Raw genomic sequence first — 22,056 nt, 5'->3', positions numbered from 1 at the left:
AAGAACAGCCGCACGCAACATTGGCTTGCACACCTTTTGCACCACAGCAACCACTCCTAACCCAGCAAATCCCCCTAGAATAGCAGCCGCCCTCCAGCATGCATACTAAGAATAAGTGCAGGTGGACTGTTAACCCTCCGTATACTAGGAAGGTATTTGTATATGGTCCATCAGTCTCTTAAACACCTTGAAACACGAGTGAGTGTTAGGTAGATGGGTTTCAGTGACGCTGGGAGAGCTTACGCGATTGTCAAGATTTTCCAGATGTTCGAGAAGAACCTGGAACGTTGACGTGTCATCCAGTGTTAAACTCCATCTTGGGCAGACATATTAGTCAATGTGCTTTATATTACTGACAGAGGTGCGCCAGAGAATGCAGCAACAATTTAAAATAAGGATAATCCAATAGTCGGAATACTCCAAGTTTGTCTACAGAAAATGTACTGGTTAGAATTAATAAACATAAGCAAAACAGAGGAAAATCACTGGCGTATTATTTGGATCGTTTTTTTAAATTAGTCTTTGCCCAGCACCTGGGCATTAACAAGCCTGCAGAGACCGTAGAGGATGCAGTCACTCCAACGTTTGTTTAGAGACTGCAAGGGAAATTGTAAACAATGCATAGGATACGAACAGGGCTAGTGACAGTCGCTAATGAGAGTTTGATTTACTTTGCTGCTTTTGTTCTTGGCATTCCACACTAGGGACTAAGCAGTCAGGCAAGTGGCACAGTAGGAGGTGACAGTACAGCAAGGGGAAGCTGAGAGCAGGCCCCAGAGCGAAGAAGTGCATGGTTTTCAAATGCAGCCCCTAGAAGTATCACTGCATCAAATGGTTCCACCTTCCCAAATACTAATCCAGCCACGAGGGAGAAACCGCTTTAATCAAGAAGACAGCTGTGTATAATATGCAATCGAGGGACAATCTTTAGCATGTCTCGGACACTAGAACAGCCGCTCGGCACTCAAGTTAAGAATTTCAAAATGCACTCCTTTCCTATGCAACTGTTATAGCATCACGTATTTTGCACCATTTCCTTAACTTGAGAGTTCAGATTATTGGGGCTATGCCTACCCACGACTGTTTCTAGATGTTCCCCATGTTAATGCAAAACAAATGTGGTGATGGATAGAATGTTTAGTAGGGAACTTAACATCTACCACAGCTCTGGGAATCTCTCCAGACCATAATTCTTCCGGTCAGACCATTACAGGAAAGGGGAAGACAATATGGAAATAAGGATTGCCCTCCCACTCTGGCCACATCCCGTTTGCATGAAACCACAAGCAACCGTAGATGTTGTTCCGGCCTCACTGAGCATCATGAACGAGGTGTAGCTTGGGTCATTATTCATACTAATGAGGGTGGTGAAATACACCATGCAGAGCCTGCCCAAATCCATGTGGTTCCTTCCAAGCATCTCCAGAGAGTTCCTCAGTATCCCTTAAGGTCCAGAAACTGAAGCTTGCAAACCAGTTATTGATTAATTACATCAATCACTAGTCTCTGCAATACCCCTATCCTTGCTGTGAAGAAATAAGGGGAAAGAGGTTTAGGTTTGTCCAAGACATTCTGACCCGAGTTCTGCAGTGTTGCCTACTTTCCCAGTAGACCCAAAAAAAATAAATAAATAAAATAAAAAAATAAAAAAAAAACACGACAACACCCTCATCTGTTTTGCTCTGTTGTGGATCTGTGCTTCACTTTCTTTTCTATTTCCATACACCACGACTGACAATATCGGTTTGCCTTTACCCATCTGCGGCTGCAGAAAATGGGCATGCCTGCCACAGGCTACAGTGAAAGCGTTACACCATTTCCCCAGATTTCATGGGAAGATTTATACGACATCGTGTTCCCTGAAAACGACTGTTGCGCAAAATGCTGATCTTTTAGCATAAGACTCTTAAGAAGCACGACTACACGGTCAGAAAACATATGGTTTATGGCATCTCTGCAGCTCCTTGCCATTTAACAGACACCGATGTTGCTGTAATTTTGAAAATACCAAAAGCTACCGTGGTTACACAGATGCACTCTTTCCCAGGCATGACCGGGTATGGTCAGCAGTGGGGATCCTCAGATATGACATGTTTAAATACACCTGAACTCCTTCAATGATTGGTGTGGTGCACTTGGAAAAGGGAGCAATGATCTCTGCAGTGCACCAACACTTATATGCCCCAAGATTTGCTTCTGGAGCACAACAGGCAGAATATCGAATTTAAAGAATGTGCATGGGAACACCAGCCGCAGTAGACCCTTTTTGTGAATATGCAAGTTCTTCATTCCGATGCTTAAATGCCAGGGTACAAGTATGTACTAGTATTAGTGGACAGGTTTTCAAGTTGGGTGCATCTTCTGTCAGAAGGCATGCACAAAAATAACTGGTTGCGGCACTCATTAGGCAGACTTCCAGCAAATAGCACTTTTGTCATTTGCAAAAATACCTGCAAAATCAGTAGTTTTCAACAAGTACTGCAATAAACATTAAAATGCAGGCACAACTAAACACGCATTTCACTCTGAGATGCTTATTGAAATGCGCTCGAGTCAGTCAAACCGCCCTGTGCTGTAAGAGGCCTCTAAAGTGTCCGATTTGAAATCTGCTGTACCTGCTAACTAGGATGAACAACTTCCTGCATGGTCGGCTCCATTCACTTTTCTTAGCGCTCATAATCTCACATCTCCAACAGTTAAAAGAACAAATGGTCAAAGTGACAAATGAAGTGTGGATTGTGCTTAATGGTCAGTTTGTCCCTTTCTTGGTTTTGGGGGCACAGCCACCAAAATATCACCAATGCCATTGCACCAGAAAAGAGAGAAAGTAAAAAAGGGGCCACAATAAAATTGACTTTGTGGTTTGAATGAAAACTGGAAATGCTGTGCGTTTAAAGATCATGTTGTGTTGTATGTAGATATTATAATATGGAATGATAATATGTCATCATTAGCATGTAGAATGAGTTGAGGAAATCTGAAATATTGAAGTGTCAGTTGATATATGGTGATTAAAGGATCGTACTTCAAGGGTTTCCGAGTATTGCCCATTAACGATACAAAACATTTGGCATCGAGGATAAAAAGGAAGAAGAAATGTGGACGCGTGAAAAGGAAAATTGAAGTTAATCACACAAGAGGATAGCAAGAAATAGTGGAGATGAGTACCATAAACGAAAATGTCTGGATGAATGGTAAGACGCGCTAAGCAAAACATCTTTGAACAAGGAAACAGTAATTGATATAACTCATAAGGAAAGGAAAGCGCGCACATAGCCAAAGAAACTGTTTATTTTTTAAAACATTGCAAAATGTACGTTTCTAGAAACCGAGGTGCGAGGAAAGCAAAGCACGAGCTCCTAAGCCTGATGGGTTGCTGGCGTAGAGACGTTACGGGTGCTGTTGAGGAAAGCACTCGGAAAACATGCCTCCCCCTCCCCCATCTTGGATTTGATGCTAATGTAAAAGGGTACGGATACGTTAGTAGGCACCAAGAAACGTGACTCCATTTTAAATTCTCTGCATTGAAAGAAAGCTTGTCATAACACCACAACGTGGCACAAAAAAAAAAAAAAAAAAACCATAACATGCCGGCTCACACTGCGATAAGGCACCGCTGATTCACAACATCAGAATACTATGATAAGTTTATATAAAACCTACGATCAAACAAATAAAGGAAATAAAATAAGGAAACAAGGGGAAACTCAGAAAGAAGTATACATAGAAACTAATTAAATAAGCCAAACAGATTAAGAAATCAATAAGAAGGGCAGTAACATCATAAAGGAAACAAACGGTTTGTGTTCTCAATAATGTGACACCGGAAATAAACATGATATAATTGAGTACATCAACACGAATGGTTTGCAATTAGAAGGACAAATAAAAAGAGAAAGAAACAGTGACAAAGAAAGTCATAAACAAAAAGAATCAAACAACTGCAAGAAAACACAAAAGATGTCTTCTGAATTCAAGTGGGGATATGGGCACTGCATCTATGAGTACTGCATCACAAGTTGTGTCAGGAACATCAATTATATCAACGGATCCTACCAATTACTTGAGGAAACATAATCCTTTTGATCTAGTACCTCAGGATAATCGAGGACAGAGGTGGCAAGAATGGATCGATGATTTAAAGAATTCCTGAGAGCAGGAGGGAATCAAAATGCTGTCAATAAACTAGATATATTCACAAACCCAGTAGGGAGGAAAATGAAGTGTTATTAAAACAATACCTCCAGAAGAAAAAGCGACATACCAACTATTAATAGTGGCAATAAATGCCAAGATCATTGTACCACCAAACCGAGACTACGAGAGGTTCATTTTTAATCAATGCACTCAAACCCCAAATGATACCATCGCACAATTTGCCCTACACTTGCAACGGAAGGCAATGTATTGTGACATCAAATTTCAGTGATGATGAGGCAATTAGATGGAGGATTATTGAAGGTTGCCTGTCTCCACAATTCAGAAAACATCTGCTAAAGAAGTCCCTTCCGTTGAAAGAAGTACTTGAGCTGGCACGAATCTATGAAAAATGGATACTCAGGCAGCTAATATAGAAAATCCCAAAGGACTAGACACTATCGCTGCCTTAAGTGAAAAGCAACCAATCCAATTGGTACACCAATCGTAAAAGGTGGTGGAGAAAGACAATGCTATAGGTGTGGGTTCGAATTCGCACACAGTGGTCAATGTCCAGCTTTAGGCCACATGTGTCTACGGTGTGGTCAAGAAAACCATTTTCAGAATATGTGCAGAGATAAATCAAGCGGGAAATGATCCCAACTCGAAGGTATGAGAATCAAAGACAATTCAATACAAGAACCAACATAGAAAGAGTGGACAATGCTGCAAGATAAATTTCAAGTCAGCCAAACTTCCGACCAGGATTTGTGAGAACAATGGATGCTCGAGAAATTGAGGAGACCAGACAAACAAGCTCTGAACAAATAACATTGTCACAAACAATCTAACCAGGAAGGTACTAAAGAAATGATCCTTATGAAAATCCACCAATTGAAGATAGAAGAGACATGAATGTAGACATCAATGAATACATGGATTATGACATGTACAGCAAGGAATATGTAAGATTGATATATGGAGTATCGGATGAAAACAGCCATAAAGGTGACTAGAAGTTTAGGAAATAAAAGCATACCTTTCTTGGTAGACACTGGTGCCACGGTTAATGTAATAGGCAACAAGATGTATGAGAAAATAGCGCTGTTAAACCCTTCACTGTGAAAGGGAAAATTTACCTGTGATTTAATTCATAAAGATACTCACATACCTGTTGAAATATTTGTTATAGGCAGTCCTGTAGAAGGAAGAGGTCTCATCAGCTGCAAGACTGCAACGGGTCTGAAAATTATTAATGTAAACTACAAGTCTGAGATGATAAAGGGTATTCCATTACAAAGACAGGACATACAAAATATAACAGAAGGCACTATGAGCATAGAAATGATCAAGGAGAAATTTCCCAATTTATTCGAAGGAGTAGGGAAATTGAAAGGTGATGCAATACATCTCCACATTGACTCGCAAATTAAGCCAGTTCCCCAACATCCGAGAAGGATAGGGTTCCATCTTCAGGAAAGTGTCCAAGGAGCTAAAGCAACTAATTGACAATGATATAATTGAAAAAGTAGAAAGTGGTCCCACACCATGGGTGTCACTATTGGTGGTGGTTCCGAAAGCAGATGGACGCATTAGATTATGTGTAGATATGAGAATCCCCAATGTAGCTCTACAAAGAGAAAGACATCCAGGACCTAGCATTGAAGACATGATTATTCAACTAAATAGAGCAACGGGATTCACAAAACTTATCACCAGCTAGAAACTGATCCCGTGTAACGCTCACCTGATTCCCTCGGAGGCGCGGGTCTTGACTGGGCGGTGAAACCGTCTTCAGCGTTAGGCGTAGGATTTGTTTGGCTCCCGGATTAGGGGGTGATTTGAGAGCGATGCCGCCGTTTGCTGCACGAGCGTGACTTGTAAGTATTAAAGTTCTTTTTAGATTGCTCTCTTAATACTGCCTCAGGTGAAGATTTTCAGGTTCTGTGAGGGCATAAATTCGACTGCACGGAGGAGTGGATCCCGGAATCAAGTCTATCTGGCAGTCGTATGATCTGTGAGGAGGCAGAGAATTAGCTTGATCTTTCTGAAAGACATCTTGAAATTCCCGGTATTCTGGAGGCAGTTGAGGATTCTCAAAAGTAGTTGCTGCCAGCTTAGTAAGGGGCTGAGGATAACAGGTAGGAGCGCATTCTGGAAACCCGATTGTCCTTGCTCGCCAATCAATTTGAGGATTGTGCTTCTCCAACCAAGGGATTCCCAGGATAACTTGAAACTGCGGAGCCTTGATCACGTCAAACACGATCTTCTCTTGATGTCCATCTTGGCTTATCAATGTCACTTCCATGGTGGTGTGAGTTACTGGTCCGGAAGCTATTTCCGTACCATCCACGGTGGTGATGACGTCTTTCACCATCTTAGGACAAAGAGATAGATTCATCCTGGCGGCCAATTCACAGTCCACGTAATTGCCGATTGCGCCACTATCAATGTATGCTTTAAGGGCATGCATACGATTAGGTTGTTCTGGACTCACGAGGACCATGGGCATGATGAAATGCGAGGTCAAAGAACTGGTTTTAACGCTCGGCAAGCGGACCTCTACACTTGTCGGGCGAGGTCGTTTTCCGACTCAGAACCTTCGGCACCTTTATCAGAAGCTCCTACTATCTTCTTCCTTGGTTTCACTGGGCAATCTCGAAGAAAGTGTCCAGAGTTTCCGCAATAAAGGCACAATTGCAATTGCCTTCTTCTTTCCCTTTCCTTTTGGGTTAGAGGTCCTTTCACAACCCCAATCTGCATGGGTTCCACGGTATCATTTCCTTTAGCTGAACTCTGTGGTCTAGAAAAAAACTCGAGTTTCAAATCTGGAACGATCGGCCTTCCGATTCTGTATTCTATGATCCAATTGAACCACCAGGTCGATGTATTCGGAACAGTCTTGTGGAGGATTCACCACCTGAGCCAGAACGTCTTTAAGTTCTCCACGCAGGCCTCTGTAGAAAAGGGTGATTCTCTTGTCCTCAGGCCATCCGGTTTCAACCACTAATCTGTTGAACGATGCAATGTAGGCCAGAAGATCTTGATTGCCCTGTCGTAGTGAAAGAAGTTCATTGTCCAGGTCCTGTCCCTGCGAGTGTCTTGCAAACAATTTTTCCATACTAGCTTGGAAATCCTGGAAGTTATGAAGAACAGGGTCATCTCGAGTCACTAAAGGACTAGACCAATCTGCGGCGCTGCCACTAAGATATGAGAGCACGAAGGCCACCTTAGCCTGGTCCGTTGGGAAAGCGGCGGGTCTGCATAAAAAATGCAAGCGACACTGATTGATGAACACAGCAAATCTTTTCGGATCACCTGAAAAGCGCTCGGGCGGAGCCAAAGGTACATTTCCTGGTAGGTTAATGTGCACCGGATTGGTAGAAGTCGTTGAAGCATGACCCCCACTAGGAGTAGGCAGAGGAGTTTGTCCCGCTTGGGCTTGCAGCAATTGTCTAGCTAAGTCGTCTGTTCGTTCCTTAGAGACCATTAACTCCCTCCTTAAGGCATTCGTTTCCTGGCGTGCTGCGTGTACTTCTGCCCTCAACTCCCCAAGTAGCTGGGACAATTGGTCTGTGTCTGAAGTTTCCATTGCGCCTGGGCGGGAAATATGTGGTAAGGCTTCGCGTTCTGTAACGCTCACCTGATTCCCTCGGAGGCGCGGGTCTTGACTGGGCGGTGAAACCGTCTTCAGCGTTAGGCGTAGGATTCGTTTGGCTCCCGGATTAGGCCCCTTCTTCACTGAAAATTTGACCCGAGGGGTGAGGTGTCTGCAAGTAGAAAATCTAGGTATTAGTGGCTGGAAGGCTGGGAGAAGTTCCAAGTCCCTCTCTCCCTCTCTCCCCGTGGTACTGGGTTGTAGTCGCGCTCACCTTAAATAGGTGAATGCCGGGCTCTCCATCCTGCGTCTTGTGCAGGGGCGCTGGGTCCAGTTACTTCACTGGATTCGAGTTCAGCCTCTTGATTGCAGAGGGTGATTTGAGAGCGATGCCGCCGTTTGCTGCACGAGCGTGACTTGTAAGTATTAAAGTTCTTTTTAGATTGCTCTCTTATAATGTCTATGTCTTTTTCCTTTTCAGTTGCTGCCGATGCCAAAGAAGATGCCCTCCCGGTTCGTGGCAAGGAATAAAGCAAGAAGATGGAGAATAGGATGGCACGCAAGAAGAAAGGCTGCTCTAGGGCTGTAGAATGCACCTTAATGTCTCTTTTTGTCTTTACAGGTGATGGAATGCGGCGGGAGCAGAGTTGAGGCGAGCGTAATGCAGGTAAGTCGTTTTGCAACTAAGCGTTAGCAACCAATGTTCTTTGTCTTTGCAGGCCCGATGCCGGACGAGAAATGCAGAAAAAACGCCTTGGATGCTGCCGATGGATCGGGTAAGTTGAAGCGCCAACCTTGCTTTTGCCTAACCTGTGCCTTTTGTTTTTGCAGGAGTTGCTGAAGACTGCAGATTGGTTCCAGCAGGTAATTTTCTTATTCACAGGATCCGGAGCTGAAGATTCCCTGGAGCTGACACGGTGAGCGTCCTGCTGCAGATGCAGAATAACGCGAAGCACGTTGCACCAATCGGGTGTGGTTTAAATAGCCCACAGGAGTGCTTAGGTGTCTCCTTCCTCAGCCTCGCCCAGGAAAAAAGAGTTCCTGCTTCCAGAAGGATTCCAGCATCAATGATCCAGGGAGTGGTGTCTGCCCCACCCAGAAGAAAAAGTAGTCCATGCCAGAAGAGAATGAAACATCATTCTGCTGGTAAGTAAGCAGCATGGTCTGCTGCAGGTAGGTCCACCCAAGCACTTTCACACTTGTTATGAGCCCGGCGCTTCCTGTGCCGGGACTGGTCCATTTTATGAGCCTGGCACCACCGGTGCCAGGACAGGGTCCAAAAGGTCCCCATTGGGACTGGCTGGCGCCGATGGTATATGTTATGAGCCTGCTTCCAAGGGTGTTGGGTTGGTCCTGACTCCTTGGAAACAGTGGTCATGACATCCCGAGTCTAGATAAATAACTACATTTACAACTCATGAGGGTTTGTATAGATATAAGAGACTGAGTTTTGGAACATCATCAGCGGCGGAAATATTTCAAGAAGCAACCAGGAAGATCATTGCTCCGGTAAAAAACACATTTAATGACAGTGACAATATTAGTGTATGGTACCACTCAAAAACAACATGATGAAGCATTGGAAGAAGTGTGTACAGCTCTACAGAATAGCGGACTGACTCTAAATGGATCCAAATGTGATGTGAATAAAAAAGAAAAAGTCCATGTTTTTTGGACATATATTCTCTGAAAAAAGGAATAAGAGCAGATTCAAACAAAGTGGATACCATTCTTGATCTGAAACCACCAAGGGAATATAACTGAAGTAAGATCATTCTTAGGAATTACAGGTTATTGTGCTCGTTATGTACCCGAATTTGCAACATTAACAGAGCCTTTGCGACAAATGTTAAAAAAGGAAACAGCGTTCATGTGGGACGAAAAGTGCAAAGACAGTTTTGAGTTAATAAAGAAGGAACTTGTTAATAGCCGGCAATTAGCTTATTATAACCCAGAATGGGAAACGGAAGTCACTGTAGATGCAAGTCCTGTGGGACTAGGAGCAATTTCGGCACAAGTTGAACCAGGAAAGGAAGATGAAAGACATGTTATAATGTATGCTAGTCGAGCCTTGAACAAAATTTAACAAGCATATTCACAGGCAGAAAAAAGAAAGTTTACCGGCTGTGTGGGCTTATGAAAGACTCCATTTCATAATTGGAAGACCTTTCACACTCATTACAGATCACCAGGCTCTGATATCGCTATTTGGAAATCCAAGAGTTAGAATGCCTCCACGGATTGAAAGGTGGGGAATGCCCCTACAGGAATATGATTAGGTTATCATTCACAAACCTGGGAAAGAGGCAAATCCGGCTGATTATCATGGCATCCAACAAAAGGGAATGATAATGGAGGCAGAAAATTATGTGTCATATTTATCGGATAAGGCCTTACCACCCACAATGTCGAGAGTAATGTTTGCTGAAAAAAGCAAGGCTGATCCGACAATTCAAGTAGCTGTACGTTTGACCGTAACTGGTCAGTGGAAAAAGATGCCGAAAGAACAAGGGGTTGACGGAGGAGTTGATGTAAAGGAATTACAAAGGCTAGCGAGAATTGGCATCAACAGATGATGGAATGCTCCCGAGGGGAAATAGACCAGAAGCTTAAGGAAGATGCTGGTGATGCTAGCACATGAAGGCCATAGAGCAGGGGTGCACAACTGATTTTGACAGAGGGCTATAGTGGGCCAAAAAGTAAATGTGGGCGGGGCGTGGCAGGAGGCTTTTTAAACCCAAAGTTGTACTAAACACATGGAAAAAGAATGTTTTTGAGGGGTAACGATTTTTATTTGCATTTCAAACTTACATTTTGTACTACACATTTTCCATTGTTATAATTTATTTCTATTTAGTTATTGTATCTCGCCTGTTTAACTTATATATTTTATTGACCCTAGATTGGACATGCCGTTATTTTGGACTGCTACAGTTTGCTCTTTGGGTTGCCCAAGTGGAGTATGGCCTTCGTTGAGTCAGGTTTCCTCAAAAAGCCAAAGATGAACATCTCCTAACTGTGCCTGTTTTAGCTTTATTATTGGGTTCACTCTTGGAGTGCAACACTATGCCCCATGGCCCCCTCACCCCCAACCAAACATTATGCCCCATGGCCCCCTCACCCCCAACCAAACACTATGCCCCAGGTCCCCCTTACCCCCAACCAAACACTATGCCCCATGGCCCCCTCACCCCCAACCAAACACTATGCCCCATGGCCCCCTCACCCCCAACCAAACACTATGCCCCAGGTCCCCCTCACCCCCAACCAAACACTATGCCCCATGGCCCCCTCACCCCCAACCAGACACTATGCCCCATGTCCCCCTCACCCCCAACCAAACACTATGCCCCATGGCCCCCTCACCCCCAACCAAACAGTATGCCCCAGGTTCCCCTTACCCCCAACCAAACACTATGCCCCATGGCCCCCTCACCCCCAACCAAACACTATGCCCCATGGCCCCCTCACCCCCAACCAAACACTATGCCCCATGGCCCCCTCACCCCCAACCAAACACTATGCCCCAGGTCCCCCTTACCCCCAATCAAACACTATGCCCCATGGCCCCCTCACCCCAACCAAACACTATGCCCCATGGCCCCCTCACCCCCAATCAAACACTATGGCCTATGGCCCCCTCACCCCCAACCAAACACTATGCCCCATGGCCCCCTCACCCCCAACTAAACCCCCACCCCCCAAATCAGCACACACGAACCAGCACCAATACAGACCCGAACCCCCCCAACTCAGAGCACACACACAACATGCACCCATACAGACCCGAACCCCCCTCACCAACTCCAAACCCCACCCCCCAACTCAACACACTCAAGCATGCACCCATACAGACCAGAACCCCCCCACCCCCGCACACAAACATGCACCCATACAGACCCGAACCCCCCAAATCAGCACCCCCCAAATCAGCACACTCTCAAACAAGCACCCATACAGACCCAAACCCCCACCCCCCCACTCAGCACACACACATGCACCAATAAAGACCTGACCCCCCCCCCCCAACTCAGCACACACTCTCAAGCATGCACACATACAGACCCGAACCCCCCAACTCAGCACACAAAAAACATTCAAATCAAAACATTCATACACATCTGACACCCCCCACCCCCGCATCTCAACATACACACACACACAAACATAAAGCAAAACAAACCCGACACACAAACACAAACAGAGCACTTACCGGAGACGTGCTGGAAGGCAGGTAAGCTGGAAAGCTGGAATCGTACTACGCTGGCGTGGTCCAAGGCTGAAATGTGGACCACGCCAGCCGTAGTGCTGGCCCTCCATTGGCGCAGCACACACGCACTACGTGGCTCGTAGGAGCGACGTGGTGCGTGTGTGCTGAGCCAATGAGGGCCAGTGTTTTGTCCGGCCCGGAAGACAACAAAGACTTTCCTAAAGGAGGGCGGCCGCGGGCCGCCCTTCATTAGGAAAGTCTTTGTGCCTCGCGGGCCGGACAAAAGAGCATGGCGGGCCGCAACTGGCCCGAATGTTGTGCACCCATGCCATAGAGGAATAACAAATACAAAGAAAATATTGAGGAATCATGCATGATTTCCGTGGATGGATATAATGGTTGAAGACATTGTGAAGAAATGTTTTGCGTGTCAGGTGTCTGCGTCTGATAGCAACGCTTGTCCGCTTCAAATTGTTCCCCTACCTGAGGCACCTTGGAGTAGAATATCTATGGATTTCTATGGACCTTTGAAAGAAGGGGGATATTTATTAGTAATATTAGATGAATATTCACGATTTCCATTGTTGAAACATGTAATTTCAACTGCTTTCCATCATGTGGTTGGAGTTCTAGATGAGGTCTTCAGTGAGTGGGGAATTCCCAAAACAGACAATGGCCCTCCCTTTCAAGGACATCAATTTGAAAGATTTGCAGCATACCTAGGATGTAAACATCAGAAAATTACTCTGCTGTGGCCACAAGCTAATGGCATGGTCGAGAAATTCATGCTTAATCTTAAATAAAAAGACCGAAGGCTATAGTGGACAACATGGAAATTAATCAAGCAGTGCCACAGATGCTCAGGATTTATTGGAATACTCCGAATGAAATGACGGTGTATTCGCTGTCTGAACTAACGATTCGATATAAGCCTCAAACTCGTATTCCGCAGGTGAATGATTATACACTGGAAGATGAAATAAAAAGAAAGAAGATGATCAAAGAATGGACTGATAAGGAGGGCCAAAGATAACAACATTGGGTGGGAGAAAATGTGTTAGTTCGGCAAAGACTACGTTCTAAACTGGATTTGAGATATAAGCCAGTGATTTGGAAAGTAAAGGGACCTATGATCACTGCAGTTAATGATGACAATCATGAAGTCACACAAAATGCGTCGTTCTTCCGGAAGCTGTTTCAAGGAGGACCAGATCAATGATGATCGGAACAAAGCAAGATGTGGTCATGGTGAAATGAGCGACAGTTCAACATGGGATGAAATGTCTGTGAATTCAGGAGATCTTCGGAGTAGTGAGGAAATGACTGAACATGTGGGAAGTGGTCACGATCATGGTGGTCTGGGTTCTGTAGATGGGGGTTAGGATGTAATGGAGAAGTTGAATCTGGTGGTGGAGAATTTGAGTCTGATGCCGGAACTACAATGGTGAGAAGTCGTCCTCATCGAATAGTGCGTAAGCCAGACAGACTTATTGAGCAAATATAGGGGTCATGTCAACAAACTGGAAGTACAGAGTAAACAATGTTATACACGTATCTGATGTAATTAATAATGTCCATACGTTAGTGGTAAGCTAAATGATAACTAAGGGGGGGGTTGTTGCGTTGTATGTAGATATTATAATATGTCATCATTAGAATGTAGAATGAGTTGGGGAAATCTGGAATATTGAAGTGTCAGCTGATATATGGTGATTAAAGGATAAGGATCGTACTTCACGGGTTTCTGATTATTGCTCATTAATGATACAAAACATGCACTAAACTGCATTTCTGTTTTTCTTATGCCAATGAGATCCAATAATGGCTTGTTTAACTTATTTTCTCCCAATCAGAAATACTGCAACATGGTGTATGAAAACAAAAAAAAAAAGCACACCAACACCCCAACCGATCGGATCAGGTTCAGCACACCTCCTAGTAGTCCCTCCCCCTACCCCTATTCAATTTCAGGACTAGGAGGATCCTCCTCCATCCCAACACCCACCGTCTGGAATTCCCTCCCCTCAGAGGACCACCTAGTCTTCAAGAAGGCACTCAAAACCTGGCTCTTCCCTCCGCAACCCGACACACACAGTCCAGTGGTAGGCACCTGCCCCCACACTCCGTGCCTTTCTATTTAGCTACCCTGCTTCAGTGCATTTTAACTCAGAGTCCCGCTCCCACTCATTTACCTACTGGATCCCCCTGAGCCACTGCCCAACACCTCCCCCCCTTTCATCAGAGTAGCAAGGGAAGGGCACCTGGAGGAGTCAAGGGGACATCCAGTATCTCCAATTTAGCAGAACTCAGAGCGGGCCAGGTAATGCACTTAAATGTTTGAGGGTGGGAAACGCACCACCCTTCGACAGACACCGAGTGGCTTTTAGTTTGCTTAGAGGTGGGCAAAATATCATTTGATGATGGAGGGCAATGTATTGCACTTGGACAGACCGGGTTGGGACAGTGAATCGGTCCTAGATGAACAATGAGGGGTGGGAAATGCATGATGTTTAGGGAATGCAGCGTTTCTTGCACCTAGAAGGAGTTGAGGGGGTAGGCAATGTTGAAAGTATAACATTTATTGCTGTCACACTCCGGATCTTAGCCGGAGGCGCTGCCTCACTTCGGCATGCAGCAACTGCCACACAACTCGATTTCTTTTTTGCACAACACCTCTGCCATAAGAATTCAGATACTTTTCGCGCCACAACAAACCAAGAGACCTGGGTGGCTAGCCGGAACTTCACGTCTTTACTTTTAACTGCTACATGCACACACGCATCTTACCACCTGCTATTTTCCCATACTCTGGCTTTCCATCCTCCTAAAGACAATCAACCTACAGCATGCTGCTACCATACCGATGGAGAAAGGCGCTTTTGCAAATAACGAAAATTAATGAATACAGAGGTCCTCGTAAGAAATTGGAGATCAATTGTATAAAATGTGGGGAAAAGGGTTCTAGAGTGTGTTCTTCTAGGACTATGAAGCGATTTTTTTGAGGACATCGAAAGAACCAGGCCAAAAAAGGAGCACCATTGAGTGTAAAACTACAATATAGGACAACTCCGACCAGACTAAAATTAAACATACAACCAACAGATTTACTCCACACGTGCACCGTTGCTCCCCTCACCCCTTATGCTTCACTCCTCCCTGCGGTCCCTTCTCCCCACCCCAATATCAGATCCCTCCTTCCTACCCCCCACTGCACAGTCCTTGCATGGTTTCCCCCCCACCATTGAGCTGACCCTCCTTCCTCCACCACTTTGCACGGGCCCTCCTCCCTCCCATATTGCAGGGTCCCTCCCCCATTGTACGGTCCCTCCCCACTGCATAGTCCTCCCCATTGCACCATCCCTCCTTCACCCCTTCATTGCCAAGTCCCTCTTTTATCCCACTCAGTGCACCATATTATTCTCCCTCTTATTGCCATGTATTTCTTATTCCTCTCCCCCACAGTGCTTCCCTCAACCTCTGGCAATGCCCTTCTTTCCCTCTGATGCGGTCATTACACCTTCCCTGTGCGGTTCATTCCGCCCCTTCTTGCTAAACGCAATAAACTACAAACACCAAAACGATTGGCTTTGCCAATGCTTGTTTTTAACTGCCAATGTAGTTTACCTCAAATTCCCCATCTGTAAAACGTCAAGTGCTCAGCTAAAGGAAAATAAAGGGGAAAGATTTCAAGGAAGGCTCCAGTGACAGTTAAAGACATTTGTACTCAGAACTGCTAACAGTTTGTGAGCACCTACAGCTGCCTGGTTATGTCACTGGAAAAGTAAGATTAAGCTATCACTTGTGAAACGCAAAGCACTCAGCTAAAGAAAAGCAAATAGAGGCAAAGTAAAGGGGAAACTGGTGTGGGGAGACAGACTTGAAGCGCTAAGAATGAGAAATTGTGAGGCAAGAAAACAGGGTAGGAGGGGAGAATTTTTTTTTTATTGAGACACACACCCACCACAGGAGAGGCAGAGTGAACGCTACAAGTGAGCTACTGAAAAGAAAGCAAAAGAAGAAATCAAAAAGATGGAAACAAGTGAGGGGAAAGAGGGACAATAGAATCACTAGATGAGCAAAACTAATAAGGATGAACTGAGATAAAGGGTTGAAGTGCAGAAGAGTGAAGCAGAGAAAAATAGAAACACTGAGGATCAAAGAAACCCCTAAGCAAGCACAGAAAAAACTAGGAGTCATTTAAAAGGTCAAGAGAAAAACCGAAATAAAACCACTAGGCGTGGAGTACAGCAATAAATTCACAATGGGCGACAGGGGTCAATCTCGTCAGCCATCCATGTGGTAAACAGAGTAAACCGGGGTGCAGCTTAACTAGGCCAGCACAGTATACACCACATATTACAAAGAGAAAAACACCTCCATACCGCCAGGCTAAATGTCACAGAGATGTATAATCAGTGCCATCTCCTCAAAAAAGGGTTGTGAGGGAAAGGGGAATCCATCATCTGAATAGCAGATCACCACCCACAAAAGAGTCTTCCATGCATCTAAATTCATCTAGGGTTTCTCCAATACCTTTCCTCAAGTTCCTATACCACTACTGTTTCAGCAGTAGACCACTTCACACGTCACCCAACCATATATTATAGATTTACATGACATTGCAATACTCCCCTTCGCCAATATGCATGCAAGGTCCATGAGTTTAACTATATGTCTAGCCTTGCCCGGGCGGGGGTCTATACCAAGTAGGCATTCTGTAGGTGTCCATTCATATCTACGTATGTCAGCTTCTTTCAAGGACTGTTTGACTGAGCCAGAAGGTACAAACCTTTGGGCACTGCCAAAACCTATGTATAAAATCTGCAGTTTCAGAATTACATCATAGGCTATAAGGGGATGCAAACGTCTTTGTGGAGTCATATGTTCCATTCAATACGTCCAGTTGTAATAATCGAAAGCGTGCATTTCTAGCGATCCGTTTAGCAAACATCACTGTGGTATCCCATTGCTCATCATCTAGTTCACAGCCTAGGTCCACCTCCCATGCACATTTAATCCACTGATATGTGACACACAGGTTTCTATCCGTTCTATAAACCATACAGTGTGGTCTCATCACACTTGGGTTCCTCAGGACATTTCTCTTGCAAATTTGGTAGGCCTTGTGTATCTCAGGAACTGCCCTTTATGAAACCCATGCTCATCCACCACTTCTGAGAAATCCCTGAATACCCCATCTTTAATAGCACTCCCAACCCCATCTAGTGAGACCAGGTTCCTCCCATCTTCTGAACAGACCATTGCATCTTAGAAGACTTGAACTCATCGACAGGGGCATCTGGATTCAAAACAATGTCCTACTTCAGAATGCAGCAAGATTCAAACCAGTGGCAAACTTCAGTCGGCACCTAGGTTCAATTCAGAATCTATCTTCTGAGTGCAGTGAACTTGGAGGCAGATAGCAAACTTCTGAGTGCACCTCTGAGTGCACCCGGTTTCAACACAATGGGCCTCATTACGAGTGTGGAATTCCAGAAACAAGAGTGCTGGTAAACTTACCGGCACCCTTGTTTCCGGACCGCCACACTACGAGTTATGCCGGACACAGCAGCCCCGGGTAAGCACCGGCACCTATAGAACTCTATGGGAATGGGGGAGTTTCAAAATCTGGTGCCTGACTTTGTGTGGGACCGGGAAGTCAGGCATCGGATTCGATGCTACTGGGTTGGCAGAAACCAGCAGGTTGCCGCCAACCTTGTAATGCATCCCAATGTCCAACTTCAGAGCACAGCAAAATTTAAAAGCACATTATCAGCCTGATTATATCTGCAAGAAGAACAAATTGGAATTGTAGGTGATGCAGGAGGTACAAGAAAAACACTGAAACAATAACTGAAAGCCAGAAGACAAGTACCTAGACTTGTAATGTCGGTGTGTTTTCTGCAACCGGTGGTTATTGTTGAATTTGTTTTTGAAGGCAGATCTGGCAACGTAGAGAATTTTAATGGATTCTTGCAATTCCAGCATTGGGGAAATTAGTGTATTATATGAGTTGATGTTAATTTATTCGGATCTAGATCACTCCCAAAAGAGCAATGTTGTAGAGGGGTGACCGTGCACCAATCCCACCCTCCACCCATTTGTCAGCAACTGGAGCTATTAGATAACTGGTTCCAGTTGCATCAGCCAAAATGCCGGAAAATGCATAAGCATCCTTTTTTTATGCTTCATCACGAAGGAATGTGTGCAATATGGTACATTTGTTGCCTCCCCAGCCCCCAAATCAAACAAAAGAGTCAGATCCTTAAATGAGCGATTGCAGTAAACAATTTATAAAAAAAAAATAAGTTTAGTGCTCGATGCACATGCACAGTGCTTTTTATTAAAGTATTTAAGGTTTCCACGCCGTACAGACAGACAAAACTAGCTGTCTCATTAAACGCCCCTTAAAAACATAAGACTTTATAAAAAAAGTCAGGGCACTTATTTCATGCGTAATACAAACAAGAATAAAGTATAAACAAGGTCACTAGCCTGTTTACGAGAATGTTTCACTCTGCAACAGTAAAGACGCAGTTTGTTAAACAGAAAATGAACCACCATTATGACTATTTAATCTCGAAATTCTTCTTTTCATTACGCATTGGCTAAAAACACCGTAGGAGGCCAACTGGTAGAATACCTAAAACTAGCAAAAGCAAAAACATTTAAGCACCAACAGAAGAAAAACTAAACCGCACATTACCTCGGAGAGCGAGATGACCGAACTAAGTTTACTTGCCCCACCTTATTTAGCCCATTTGCCAGAGACCAATTACTAGTGTGACATGGAATTCAGATAAACTGAAAGACTTCATGAAATAGCTGTAAAGGGCTGATGAGCATCAAAGGGCCACCGCATGAGTGTGGAGAGGGTCGGTGTATGGAAATAGCAGTCGCTAATGTGTATCCATTCAAGAGTGCCCTCCTCACACCTTCAAATACATAACATTCGTTTTTTTGCTATACTATACGGTAATTGGTCACCATCAAACCACAACCTAAACAAAGATAGGAATACTTTAAATATTTATCGCAACAAGGGTCAAAATTGAGATTTGATCAGTAGAAGCTAAAACCACCTCCTGGCTGGGTACCGGGCAACATCCAGTAAACAAGAGAGCTACCTTTAGGATGCCAGGAGGTAATACATAGCATAGAAATGTAACCTTCGCACAAAACACAAAAGTAAACTTTGTGTGCATTATGGATGATCTATTATGATTGACACGTGCCCTAAAGCTTCTTTATAAACTTGCCAAATACACACATGTAACGTCACATGTAACGTCACATAGGGCCTTGGGAGCTAAAAGTAGCTCCCGTTAGCTGTTGGTTACAAGGTAAACCGGCTCCGATAGGCTAGAGCCAGGAGCTAAATAGCTCATAGCAATTTCAAACCCTAACGCAAGTAAGGATCACAGGCACACTGGTAAAGGAAATTCCATGCACCTTGTTGAATCAACTAAACACAGATTATTTGTTCTAAACCGGCGAGTTGGCAGAAGAACCCGAATCCCGGCATTCAGTAAAACGCACTGGAGTACTCAGAAGGCGAGCAAGGGTTTACACGTGCGCCAATTATTTGCATCAGATGGGAAATGTCATATCAGCTACGGGTTGCGCGATACCTAGTAGCCAGCAAGAAACAGTTTTGAAATGTATGCTTTGCTCACACAGGTTTCGTGCTCATCCTACAGCATTTAAAAGACACGATACTCATTTAACCAATGCCGTTATATATTACACTGGACAATTCGTGTGTACACTTGAAAAGGTTTCTTACAACTGTGAGTGGGAGTAGAACTCGCCATCCAGATTGACCTCAAACTGTAAAAATAGGCTAATTTCTTAAATTTTAAAGTGTGTTAGCAAACTGAACGAATTCGATTTCTAATGTAAGTACAGTAAGAATACATTCAAGTACATCGGTTCTTAGTAAATAAACGACAACACGGGAGAAACAAGAACCTATGCACCCGATAATGAATATACCATTACAATGTTAAAGTGTGCAGTCAAGCCCCAATGCAAGTAGAAGGGTGGAAAAAGTCAACAAGTAAAGATGAAGGAATCATGTACGGCTGGGAAAAGTATAAGGAGTCCAGGTTGCACAGAAAATGAACACAGGGGGGGGGGGGCTAGAGGACGGATTTAAAGGGTAGACGATGGACATCGCGAGGATCTTCGCTTACTTCTAATGGGTATCACTTTTCTAAACACAGCTGCAATTATTTGCATGGTAACTTCCCAATACGTTTTAAAAACACGTTCTCCTTGTGCAAGAATTCACAGGAAAAAAACTAAACAAAATATCATAATTACAATAAACCACCATCATTGGGGACATATAGCTGATGAATGCGACATAGCAAACACAAAACGTAGTGAGATCAACTTTTACCCCCCACTTGTGCAGGGGTTTAACACTACTCAGAGAGTGCCACAAATTTAGAGCACGACCTGCTTCTATTTTGGTAGTAGTGCGATGCTCAAGTAGATGCGTGGCATGCTGCCAATAGTACTTGATGCTCCGCTGCTGCAGCAGCTGAACTTTCACAATCGAAGCTCAAAGTACAGAGCTGGCAGCACACAGCTCTTGTGCAATCGCCTTTGCAACGGGACTCACCTGTAGCTTGTCAGCACGCTCTTGTTCACCACAACGATCAGAAAGGAGCTGACACCATAAAAAACGGCTGCGAAGAGCTTAAGAAATAGGGTCACCGTTTCGGCCGCCATCCCCAAGCCCTCATCCCTGTATGCTGGGGATTTGGCGGCTGCTTTGCCTTTAACCAGCTCATGCTGACGTCTACGAACTTCCGCCATGGCCTCAGGGAACGCAGTCTGAGACGCGCATGCGCTGTGGGGGGCTAGGGGCGTGGAGCGGGGCGTCACGCTGAGGGAACCTTGACGACAGGCAGCCGCGATAACGCTAGATTGACTTAGGAAAATGGACGCCCAGGTTGCCATGTCTGAACGGAGACGTTACCAGAAAAATGATGGCATAGTTTTGGGAACAGTAGAAATAAAGCTAATTGTTATAGATTAATTAAATTATTGAAGTGTTTTTGTATAATAGTAAATAAAGATGTAGGACGGATATTACGGATTTGCGTGTTATGAACAAGAATATAAAATCAATATCCGAAACAATAATGTATGCAATATTGAAACATAGTTCAAATTATTGTAAATATGTTAGAGTATTTCTAATATATTTTTGTGTTATACTAAGCATTGCATATCTGCTCGCACTAAATTTTAGTGCTTTGCATTTCGAAATGGCGCCATAATGGCACGCACTTTCTCGTAGACTAGAACTACAGGAGCGGGGTTGCTGTTAATTGGACACAGATAGCGTAGCTTACTGGGCGTGTCTGAGTGGATCTTTTCCAGACTTTGCACTGATAGTACTTTTTGTTACTGTTACTGACAGCCTTTCAAAGACAATGCGTTCTTAAGTTTGTTTGGTTTCTCCATTGTGCTTGTGCTATCAGGGAGGACATCGCCGAGCTCTACCCTTCGCCAGGAAACCTGATTATTTCCTGGAAGGTATTTAACTGTGATAACATTACATTGACTTCGTGAGACATATCCCTTCGCCCTGTTATTCCCCAAAACGGGCAGCCGAAATTAATCTGCATAACCTGTTTTTTGTTTAAAAAAAGTGTATTTATCGCAATTACATATAACAGAAACTAGTGTGATAACTATGCCTTCTCTAAATTGTTGCAAACCATCACCATGCAATATTAATGTTTACATCACCATGCAATATTAATCTTTAAATAATCTATCGCCATACGTTCAACATAACGCCAATTCAACACAACGACAAAAAGCTGAAGCAATATGTTCTCTAAGGAATAAAGTAATGTATATCAAGACGAGTATTTTCTCTAGTCTGAAACAGTTCATGTGTACATGCATATTAACATAGCTCTCAGCTCATCCGCTTTTGGCGGGTGTCGCCCACCTTGCAAGCAGCTGAATCACCCGCCAAGTCCCTCATACGCCCATTCACTTCTATTGGCTCTCACCCGCCAAAAAAGAAAATCGGGTGTTTTCACCCACCTTGGTGACACAAAAGGTTGGGAGCTATGTATTCATG

General features: G+C 44.2%; 1 protein-coding gene across 1 annotated transcript in view; it reads right to left on the bottom strand.

Moving 5' to 3' along the window:
- SLC35D1 (solute carrier family 35 member D1) overlaps nucleotides 1-20,793 on the bottom strand; it is a 180,277-nt gene extending 159,484 nt beyond the window's left edge. The window contains exon 1 of the mRNA XM_069641946.1: nucleotides 20,575-20,793. Coding sequence (XP_069498047.1) covers nucleotides 20,575-20,771 — 197 coding nt within the window. The 5' untranslated portion in view covers nucleotides 20,772-20,793. The remainder of the gene's footprint in view (nucleotides 1-20,574) is intronic.
- Between the last annotated feature and the right edge of the window lie 1,263 nt (nucleotides 20,794-22,056).

This window comes from Ambystoma mexicanum, chromosome 1q (genome assembly GCF_040938575.1).
Source record: "Ambystoma mexicanum isolate Mex_15411 chromosome 1q, UKY_AmexF1_1, whole genome shotgun sequence".
Taxonomy (NCBI): Eukaryota; Metazoa; Chordata; class Amphibia; order Caudata; family Ambystomatidae; genus Ambystoma; species Ambystoma mexicanum.
This window is presented reverse-complemented; position numbering and strand designations above follow the sequence as displayed.